The sequence below is a fragment of the Alosa alosa genome, chromosome 13, assembly GCF_017589495.1.
Source record: "Alosa alosa isolate M-15738 ecotype Scorff River chromosome 13, AALO_Geno_1.1, whole genome shotgun sequence".
NCBI classification, from domain to species: Eukaryota; Metazoa; Chordata; class Actinopteri; order Clupeiformes; family Clupeidae; genus Alosa; species Alosa alosa.
The window spans coordinates 7,820,616-7,832,418 of NC_063201.1; the positions used below are offsets into that span (position 1 = coordinate 7,820,616).

The 11,803-nt window shown below is 39.4% G+C and overlaps 1 protein-coding gene across 1 annotated transcript; it reads left to right on the forward strand.

Moving 5' to 3' along the window:
• Positions 1-2,099: 2,099 nt before the first annotated feature.
• LOC125306390 (cathepsin K-like) lies at positions 2,100-5,150 on the forward strand. Its single transcript, XM_048261730.1, has 8 exons — positions 2,100-2,130; positions 2,493-2,629; positions 2,927-3,049; positions 3,138-3,284; positions 3,510-3,725; positions 3,858-4,023; positions 4,564-4,657; positions 4,941-5,150. Exons 2-8 carry the CDS (start codon positions 2,504-2,506, stop codon positions 5,035-5,037), a joined length of 969 nt encoding a protein of 322 aa, XP_048117687.1. The 5' UTR covers positions 2,100-2,130; positions 2,493-2,503; the 3' UTR covers positions 5,038-5,150.
• The last annotated feature ends 6,653 nt before the right edge of the window (positions 5,151-11,803 follow it).

The window sequence follows — 11,803 nt, forward strand, 5'->3', positions numbered from 1 at the left end:
GAAGTATACTTACTGAATAAAATGTTGACGTGTTCAATACTTATTTTCCCCGCTGTATATATATATATATATATATTAAGAAACACATTAATTTCTTATGGAAAATGGCTTTTGGCTCAATAGCTTCCATGTTATGGGACCCAAATACCCCAGACCAATGAAGAACTGATCTCCTAAAATAAGGGGGTGACAAATCATAATAAAAATCAATGGTTCCATGTAAGTTGTCCATATCTATAACTATAGGCAGGGGTTAAGGTGGGGGGGAACAGGGAGGAATGCAGTTCTGCCAACTCAGATAAATTAATAATAAATATATTCTTTCATACCAATGATATAGCACGATGATATTGTTAAAATAAATGGTGAGTTTTTCGCGTGTAAAGAGGTGACCAAGAAGCTAGCAATTCTTGTCCAAAAAGTATTGCTACACCACGATACTCAATATGTTGTCCAACGGTTCATTCATTGCTGAGATGTGAACACAGTTCCTGTTTAGTGGTTTCACTGCCATATTTTATAACATCTCATTGGCAAATAAACTTGGTATTGAACAATCTGACAAATAACTTTTGTGTGGCTTGGTCTGAAGATCATCTTGAGTGTCAAGTTTTGTATTTTTTTTATTACAGGAAGGTCTGAATCAAAAATATAATTTGCAAAACTCCATTGGGTAAGTTATCATAATGAAATGGTCAATGAAGAACAGAGCAACAAAATGTTGAATGATACAATGCTTTGTTGTTGTTACAAATTCTGTGGTTGGCCCTGGTTGGAAGCATAAAGCAATAATCGGTTTTCAGTGGAAAATTAACATCTTTAAAAATAATACAATAGTAGATGCAAAATAATAATTTAGAGTGTGGTGTGTCTGATTAGTACACCGTACCTGAACAGAACAGTTTTGCATTGTTCTGGGGTGTGTTTGGGTCCCATAACTTGGAAGCTATTGATCTGAAGGCCCTTTTCCAAATGAAAGGGATTCTTAAAAAAAAAAAATAGGTGCAAAATATTACTTTATAGTAAGGTGTGTCTGATTAGGACCACATAGCAGAACAGTTAAAGTTATAGTATAACTATTCTGTATTGGTTTGGAGTCACTAGGTCACATGACTTTGGAGGAAAAAAGAGGACCATTCATATAGGAAATAATGTATTTTTTAAAACAAAATTAATATAAAATACAGCGTGCATACAGTGGCTATAGAAAGAGGTGTGTCTGATGAGTCCCATATAGGATAACTATTCTGCATTGGTTTGGAGTCACTAGGTCATATGGCTTGGGAGGTATTGAAAAAAAGGAGTCTGTTTCTTATATGAAATCATGTATTTTCTTTAAAATATTCATATAAAATACAGTGTGCATACAGTGGCTATAAAAACAGGTGTGTCTGATGAGTCCCATATAGGATAACTATTCTACATTGGTTTGGAGTCACTAGGTCACATGATGTCAAAGCTATTGACAAAAAAGACTATGAAGGTAATTCCTTCATAGAAGGCTGGGAGCAAGTAGACAGGTAATTCCTTCATATATAGACAGTCCCTAAGTAGGTCGGCTGGGAGCAAGTAGACAGGTTATCTGTTTGTACATTGTCTGCAAACATGGGGTTAAACCCGGCTGCATTAAAAAAAAATGAATATCTGTCGAATATCCGAATATCAAATATAAAACTAACTTCACCTCGGTCATGAATAGAATCAGACAGAAAGAAAGAAAGAGGAGTTGTGACGGAACAAGATTTTTTAAATGTGGGCTGGCCAGGGGCAAAGGCTACTTCAGGGGGCCCACAGACTATGAGATCATCTCTGTGTACCCCTGGCATCTAAGGAGTTGAATGATGTACAAGCATAAAGCAGCCTTCATGATTGCCAACCCGGATTTCTTCAATGCAGCCCAATCTCTCTCTCTCTCTCTCTCTCTGACATACTCACTCACTCACCAAAGCGACATTTTTGGAAGGGAGAAACACAAACCACATCCCAAATCTTGCTTTTTATAGAAAAAAAAAACGATGATGCTTTGATCAAGTTCCCCTTATGAAGGCTTTATAAAGTGATGTTTCGTGATCTGATGATGAGACAGGAGTGTCTGAAGAGTCGCTTCCCTGTCCCATCAGAAGCTAAAAGGTATGTCAATCACAGAAACAAATTAATCATAGACCAAACCATAACTAAGCATCTAGAGTATAATGTTAACCTTCAATTCTACATTTGACAGCACATGCCAAACTGCATGTTAAGTGCTTTTACAGTTTTTCTCGGTTGCTTTGCCGCATTTCTCAAAACAATTAGTGCAAACTGCACCGCATAGTGGATAACCTGCAAAAGTGTGTATCTTGCTCAGAATGCTTAGTTTATGCCACAAAAGCAAATATTTATGCCATTGAAATAGTCAGTACAATCAAAGACAGTTTTGAGAATTACCATTCTGATCTGAGCAATGTGCCAAAGCAACTGAGGAAAACTGTAATAACATACTATTGCTTCAGTGTCACCCAGAATGATCCTTTGTGGAAGTGTGCTGTTGGTGGTTGGATCCGTTTTGGTCCACGCCACACACAAACCAGCTCTGGATACAGCATGGGAGGACTGGAAATCAACCCACCAGAGGGAGTACTTCATTTTGGTACGTTTGAAATCTGTGTCTATTTTTTGGATTTGAGATGTTTATGTTTTGTGTCCTTGTATTATTCAGAAAAACATTGTTGATGTTTCTCACAAATGTAATTTATCTGTGGTGTCTTTCTGTTATACCTTTGCATAAACAGTGGTGTCAGCAGAATCTACTTTGGGCCACAGAGAATATTTTGCCATTTTCCCAGTCTAGCGGTTGGCAAAAGGTGGATCTTGATGGACACCAATATCCTTCACTGTCACTATCTCAGGATGTCTGTCTGTCTGCGTTTGTCTGTGTGTGCTGCAGGGTGAGGAGGCAATCCGCAGGTCCATCTGGGAGAAGAACATGCAGCTGATTGAGGCGCACAACCAGGAGTATGAGCTGGGGATCCACTCCTACGAGCTGGGCATGAACCACCTGGGGGATATGGTAAGAGATTTAGATACATCAATCAACAGCAAGTCCAACATGTACACCCAGTGTCCATTTCTAACTCTCCACTGCATCAACTCTTTAGACGAGAGAAGAGGTTGTGGAGAAGATGATGGGCTTCAGACCTGGCATGCAAGCAGAGAGCAATAACACCTTTGTTCCTGAGTCTGGACCTGTGCCCACCTCCATTGACCACCGTAAAAATGGCCGTGTAACACCTGTCAGGCAACAGGTAGGAGGCATTGCGACATGTAGCCTATTGTTTTTCACTCTGTATGCTTGGTTACAAATATAAATAGTTATAGTGGTTAATTGACTGCATCCTGTCCAGACCATGTGAAGAAGAGTTACACACCACAGTCAACAAGGAAGCAAGACTGACAGAAGCTTTACACTTCATATTAGAAACTGCATCATTCAGAGCTTCTTTGTTATTGTTTCCCCTTTGTGTCCCCAGGGCTCCTGTGGCTCCTGCTGGGCCTTTAGTGCTGCTGGAGCTCTGGAGGGCCAGCTGAAGATGAAAGGGAAGAACCTGGTGGATCTGAGCCCCCAGAACCTGGTGGACTGCGTGGGCCAGGACACAGGCTGCAATGGCGGCTGGATGGTCTACGCATTCGACTACGCCCACAGGAATGGCATAGCCTCTGAGAATGCATATCCCTACACAGGCCGGGTAGGCTTCTCATCGTTGTCGTAATGTAATGGAAAAATATCAAAAATGGTTGCAAAACATATCAAAACATAATTACATTATGATATGTGTTGAGACTTATCAATTGTATGCCAATATATCAATATCCCCCAGGATGAGAGATGTGCTTACAGTAATAGCATGAAGGCATTCGAATGCACAGGCTTTAAGAAAATTCCCCGTGGAAGTGAGAGGGACTTGACTGCAGCTGTGGCTCAGGTTGGCCCCGTCGCTGTGGCTGTGGATGCAGGTCAGCAGAAGTTTCATTTCTACAAACGAGGTAAGCCATCACTGAAGTGTTCTCTCTCTCTCTCTCTCTCTCTCTCTCTCTCTCATTTATGGGGAGATGGTGGGGACATACTTTTCTGATTACTTAAAACTGCACTACTATTTTTAAATGAATTGCATATGCATTTTAAAGACATTATGGTGATGAACCCTTATATGAAGTAATGAAACCTTAGTAAATTACGGTCTAATGACAACCTAATGTAAGATTTTGGAGGGGAATTTTCATTTCAGACCAAAACAACGTCAATCAGTGCAGTTTTGAGTAAAATCATAGCGTGTAGCATAGAAATGTTTTTCTGTAGAAATTCTCCCCATACTAGCATTAGTTATATTAGTTGATAATTTAATGAAAATGCCGTAAAAATAGTGTAGCGTCCACTCTTAACCTTGCACTATACGTACATACATCAGGCAGGCCCCCTGTGCTTTAGTCAGACTGCATTGACCCTTGAGATTCTTTCCTCTCTCAATTTACTTTAAAGATGAAAAATGCCTCTGAATTCTGAGCATCTCCTAACATTGTCTTTAGGTGTATACTATGACTGGGCGTGTAACCCTAAAAAACTAAACCATGCCGTCCTTGCAGTGGGTTACACCAAGAGTGCCTGGATTGTGAAAAACAGGTGGGTTTTGTCTCTTACAGCAGCTCTCAGCTGCTTACATTGATTATCACTAAATAGTCTGACTTGTTGCTGACTAGTATGTAGGGCATGCTGCACTTGCAGTTGAAATGTTAAAAGCCCTGTACAACGTCAGTTTTGAATGTATGGTCATGTCGTCTGTATGGGTAGATGCTTTTGCATACAGTATAACTGTTTTGTTGTTGTTGCGTCACCTCACAGTGGGTGGTAATTTGTCCACAAGTGGTTTTGTCTATTTATGTTCGTCTTGTTTGTGCCTTGGCAGCTGGGGCAAAGATTGGGGAGACCAGGGGTACATCTACATCTACAGGGGATACAACATGTGTGGCATTGCCAACATGGCCAGCTTTCCAGTTGTGTGAAGATGCATTTTGCAAAGGAGTCTCAGTGATTTTCTTGCCAGTTGAAAACATTGAGATTTAAATAAACATGTAATGTGTATATTCCCACATTGATTTGCTCTGCCTGAAGAAAAATAAATGCTTTGCACCACTTGCACATTGGTCTCATATGTATTTTTTTTTATTACAGTTTTTCTCAGTCGCATTGGTGCATTTCTCAAATCATCATTAACGCTTGCACATGTGTGCATTTCGTGTGCATTTCTCAAAATTAGTGAAAACTGCACCACATAGTGTATTACCTGCAAAAATGCGTATCTTGCTCAAAATGTTTATGTCTGAAAAGCAAGTATTTATACCAGTAAAGCCATCAGTGCAATGAAAATGACTTGTCCGTACGCCATTGTTGATGAACAAGATAGTCAGACTGATTTGTCATGTTTACTCTGTAAGTATTTTCTAATAACAATGTGCAAGGCAGCACTATTTTTTGTGTGGCAAAGCTATCTCAAAGTTACACGTTATTGTCTGTGGAGGCCTGGAGGGGGTGCTTGTCAAAACGCTAGCGTTAGAGCTGGAATAGGCTGATGTTAGAGCGCACACGATGTTGGAAACCATACACAAAGGTAAATTTGAAACAAAACTAAAGGTAACTTTTTTGTCATTATTGGGCATTGATGTTGTAAAGATATTGCATGTGGATGTTGTACTATATGGGCTAGTTTTTAGGTGAACAATGCACGAACGAAACACGGAAACAAACAAATATTATCAACGCTTTGAATGTTTCTTTGCGCGCATGAGGGTGTCTGTAGATGGGTGTGCATTAGGGGTGTGAATCTCTCATGTAAAAGACTATACGATTCGCTAGAAGAAAAGATACATGTTCATAAAAAACGATTCAGAGCGATGCGATTCGATGCAATTCGATGCAGTTCAAGAATGGAAAGGATTCTGAAAGATTTTTTATCATTTTCTCAAGGTGCACATTCATTTTATATTATCAATTATCATGGTCATGGTTGTCAATTAGGCAAAAAAAAATGTGTGAATATTATTATCTAAACTGAGGTTTGTATCATACTGTATTGAAATGAAAAAAGAATAGTCTACATTTCAGTCAAACACAGCAGCCAAAAACAACATAAAAATACTTTATAGACTTTATAAGAGTTATATCTGATTGTTTTCAAGGAGCTGTAGCCTTGTTGAGGTGAGACAATACCGAAATAAAATAAAACCGTGCTTAAGACACTCTTGGCCTTTTCTCATATAGCCTACAAGAATAAAATAGGCCTACATATCAATGAACTCTCTGGGCTTATTTTGTTCCAACGGTAGACCTAATATGCAGAAACCTATAATGCCACAAGTCTGGGTGAATATGAACAAAATAATTGGCTAATAATTTGTGCATTGTTTTAGCAGCAAGGGCCAAATTATTATTTAACATTAAGGAAATCCCTTCATCAAACGTAAGGCTACTCTACAGACTATCGTTGCTGTGTTTAATTTCGTGCTGGATTTTGAAACAACGACCGAGTGCGAGTTGTCACGTGCTTAAATTACAGTAGATGTATGGGTAATGAGGTCCTTTGACAACTTTGGGCAATGAATGTAGCCAAAAACGAACTGCATTACCCACAAATCCGTGCCACGTGTAGTTTCAAAACCGGAAGTAGGATGAACGCGCTGTTTGGAACATAAATGAGAGTCTGAGCGAGCAGAAAAGGTTGTGAATCAATTTGTAACAAGTAAATCGATATATTGACCGGTTCATTTCAGTTTTATTCCGATACGGGGCTTCACGTATCAATGTAGCCGTATCTTACAGGTTAAAAACAGATACCGATACGTATCGGTTAATCTTTACACCCCTAGTGTGCATGGCATTTATTCCTGCAGGTGCCCCTGTGGCCATGCATGCGCCCTTAAAATAGCATCTGAATAACCGCCACTGACTTTAGACTAGGATTTTCCTGGTCTGTGGCGGAATTGTTTTCTGAAACCACAAAATAGCACCAGGGAACGTTTGCACCGGAACACGCCTCCTCTTTTCGCAGAAGCGCAAGTTCATTCCCTAATTTACCGACGTGCCTCTGTGAAGGGAAAAGTAGCTGTGTGTTGGATGCAAAATAGGAATAATACAAGCGCCAGTGTACAAAGTCAATGTTATTTCTCTTAAGGGAGGTTTAGGGGAAACAGGTTTCTCATTTCGAATTTTGCTTTCCAGTGGGTGCCCCTATTCTTTTATGTTTTATGGGTGCAAGTGTGTAGGGGCAAGTGTGTTCCCTATCCTAATCAGCTTCTTCAGTTTTTTTTAGAGTCACTGGCTCTGATGCTGCTGCTCTTGCACTTGTTTGATAAAACATATGCAACATCTTGCTGCACACATTAAAAGACTTGAACAAGAAATAGAGTGCTCTGACCCTTCTTGTGAACAGTCTCAGTGTTGTACTTCCAGTCCAGTTTATGGGGTATCAAAATGAACACCCAGGTATTTGTAGTTCTCTACGACCTCCACCTCTTCCCCCAGGATGGAAATCGCACATTCGCATATTGACTACACTCTGTCTGCATTCCAAACGCATTGGTGAACATGACCACTGGGTGCAGAGTCAGACCAAGGGTTGCAGACATGTAAACATGCAGTTTAGCACACCTCAGATGCATAGTTTTTTCATGAATCACAAAATGTCTCACAAACATTGGTGTAAACTAGGCCTACATACAAATGAAAACACAAAACACATATGAGAGTATGGACATTATCCATTAAAGTTGTGGGTTTTTTTTTAACATTCTTGCATAACATTCCATTCCTCAACAATTTAAGGTTCTAAAATTCTATGTTGAATTCAATGAAGATATTCTTTAGAAAGTTAATTTTCCAACATTCCTGTACACCTTTATATTATTAAAGGAACCATATGTAAGATTGTGGCCAAAACTGGTACTGCAATCACTTTCAAATTACTCTCCCCTGACTCGAGGTTGCCAACCCGGAATGCTGAAACACTACTGACTTTGTGATTAGTAGATAGGTAGAGGGTGGCGCATCAGGCCAAAACACAACATGACATGACAAAACACAACATCAACAATCAGTTGAGGGCTGCAACTTCACTTTTTAAATGACAATATCCTGGCAGGACTACTGCTATCACTGCTATGAAGTATTTGAAATGAACATGATTTCTTAATGTCTAGTGACATATCAGGGCCATTTTATGATTAATTGAAATACATTTCTTACATATGGTTCCTTTAAGGTTTATGCAATTTTCCTTTTTAATCATAGCATCATGTTCTGATAACATGTAAAAAGCCAATGTTGACATTATTACTGTCACGCAACCCCCCCAAAAATAGGAATAGGCCTATAAGCAAGAATTTGAGGGTGCCCTCATTTTGGCCCATTTGACTTCACTTTTAGTCACAAGTGTCCTCCTTTTTAGAGTATGGTCAAAGATCCTTGATTACTGGTATGAATATATTTCTGCACATACAGTAGCCTGTCACACCAAACGAAGAGGCGCCCCCTCAATTTTCTAGCTGGGTCGTGGTTGCAGCGCGGTTCGAGCTGCACCTCAGAAACGCATCCGGAGGCGGTGTGGCTGTTGTGACCTGTTAACATGGGCGCCAAAATGAAAATCAACACGCAACGGAGTCCTTCTGCAGATGCGATATAGGCAATGTGTTCAAGCCTTAAGTCAAATCAGAGTATGGACGTTATAGGCCTACATATCACAATGATTACAACTGTTGACGGTGTGTAAAAAAAAATAACGTTGACATGAAATTTTAGGATTATGAGCCACTGGACCCCTGGGCGTAGACATGACAAGGGCCCCCCTCAGAAAGTTGATAAGTCAGCTAAGGTACGGAGGTCCGGGGGCATGCTGTACATAAAGAAAAAAACAGTAATAGCAAATAAAAGTATAGAAGAGCAATAGTCAAAGAATAAAGACCATAATAAAAAAGAAAACATAAAACACACAAGGTAATAGTAAAAGAGCAATAGTTTAAAAATTAAATTAAAAGACATAAAAAACAACAATGGTGTAAGGTCATTTTGATTGCACTAATAGTTTCGTTAGTAAATACTTGGTCTTTAGAAATAGACTAGGCTTTTTGAGCTCGATACACACTTTTGCAGGCAAAATAATAAGGGAACTCAAGGGTCAATGCAGTCTGACCAAAGCACAGGGGGCCTGCCTGATGGACAGTAGGCCTATGTATGTTAGGCAGCGTGAGGTCAATAGTGTTGATATTTTTATAGCATTATCATTAAATTATCATTTAATATCTATGCTAGCATGAAGAGAATTTCTACAGAAAAGCTTTTCTATGCTACATGCTATTCAGTTGTAAATTAATGCATTTTCAGTTTTCAAAACGGCACTGATTGGTCGCTTTGGTCCGAAATGAAAATTTCCACTAGTTATTATCCAAATATTGACATTAGGTTGTTACTAGGCGGGAATTTCCTTTTAAGGTAAAAACACTTTCATGTTATGACTTTAAAATGCATATGCAATTAATCTCAAAATAGTGCTGGTGCAGTTTTAAAGGGAAACTTGGCGGGATTAGCTATATTCCCCCTCTGCTGTAGAAGTTGTGCATTATGCTATTTCAAACTGTGGAAAAAGGTAATGATAAAGCGCATTTGTTTACAAGCTAGCGAAATGGTTAGCATAAGTTCAGCAAAACAATGTGAATGTTACAAGGTAAGAAACACGATTTCCGCCTGGGTATGCTAAGGGGAGCAGGGAAAGAGCTCTCCGATATATTTATATTTTACTCTGCCGTTGTAAATAGCCTTTTTGTCGTAACTTGTTCCCCATGCACACAATGAAAATGCTTTTGTTGTGGAGGTGAAGAATTAACAACAGGCAAAAACTGTCTCCAAAGACCTATGGAACAAGTGTAGTGCATTTTGACCAACATGACATTAGCAATTGAAAATTGCTGAAAAAACAGCAGGAAAACAGCAGAAGTTTGTAAAAAAAAACAAATTAGTTGCATGGATGTGCTAAAGCATTGCTGTTTGTTCAAGATGGGGAGAGACTGCTTTAATGATGTGCACAAGTAAGATGATATCATTGATATGGAGTTTGAACAAGCAGTTTTGAGAATTTTAATTCTGATCTGAGAAATGCACCAAGTGACTGACAACAACTGTAACACTAGTACTGAGGTGCAAACAGACATTCAGCATCCTGTGGGTTGCGGCCTTTGACACATTTTGGTTTATTCTGCCAGTGAAATCATCATGGGTGTGATGGATGTGGCAGCGGTTGCAGAAATATTGTCACTTGATGAAACTGCTACAGTACATTGACCTAATTTGTGTGGCCTCAATAAAACTGATGAGCTTGGGTTTGAACTTTATGGATCAGGACTGCCATCTAGTGTTCTTACGTAATACCTTGTTTTCCATGACAACTTTTTCAAACCTTTTATTCTGTTCCTTTGTTTGTTAACACAATAAATCAGATTTTTCCATTGTATCAATGTGTTAACCAGACTTTTTACATTTTTTACATTACATTACATTTGGCTGACGCATTTTTAGCCAAAGCGACTAACAACATGGTAAACAGTTTAAGTTTTAGAGCAATTCTCAACAATTTTAGGACAATTTAAAAACATTAGAGTACAGTAAGAATAAGTGCATCAGTGAGTGCTGTTTTTAACAGTTACTTGTCAGTTTAAGACGGCTGGTGAGTGCCGTTTTTTGAGAGGAATATGTAAAATACTTAACATTTATTTCATCAGTTAAAAAACATTTTTTGTTTATGTGTTTACAAATAAGCCTCACCTGGAGGAATACATTGTTGATGAGGTACAAAGAATTGCATTATGTGCTTCCAAAGACATCCTGTCAAACTGTGTGGCTTACATATATATATTGCACAACAACATTCTTGGACTGTTCGTATGGCAACATCCTCAATATGAAAACATACACTATACAACACAGCACATCACACACTAACTCAAACAAGCAAGGACAGGGTCGGGTCAAGGCCAGCTGGAGGCACGTGAATCAGACTCAGTGCCTTGTAGTTGATATTTGAAGTAGTTCCCTCAATGCAGAAATTTATTTACAGCAAAGCTAGACCCACATACATTGTTTACCCTTCCTGGGGCGTAAGATAAGCTAACTGGCTCATTTGTTTTGTGTTTGTGACGGATCGTGTAGACGAACGGTGCAGTGAGTATAGTGTAGTTCCCTTAACTTTCACTAGAGGGAGCTCACTTAGTCAGTTTGCTTATCACCGTAAACACACACTGGATAAGCAGTTTCTCTTCCTCATTATGACCGCCGTGCAGCGAAGCGCAGCAAAAAAGATGTGTTGTACTTGCAGGTATCTCTGGCTGACAGGGTCAAAACTGCACAAAATTGGAGGTGTAGGATCATTCTGACACCCTCTGAATGCATGCCACGTTGAATGTGAACACACGCAAACACACACATAAAGATACATGCACACACATGCAGACACACACATACACACACACACACACACACACACACACACACATATATAAACACACACACACACAGGCACAGACACACGCACACAAACACAGGTATGCCACACACACATAAACACACACACACACACACACCCACACACACACACAAGCACAGACACGCACACACACATAAACACACACATACAAGCACAGACACACACACACACAGGTATGCACACACTCACACGCATGCACCCACACACACAAGCATAAACACACACACACACACACACATAAATAC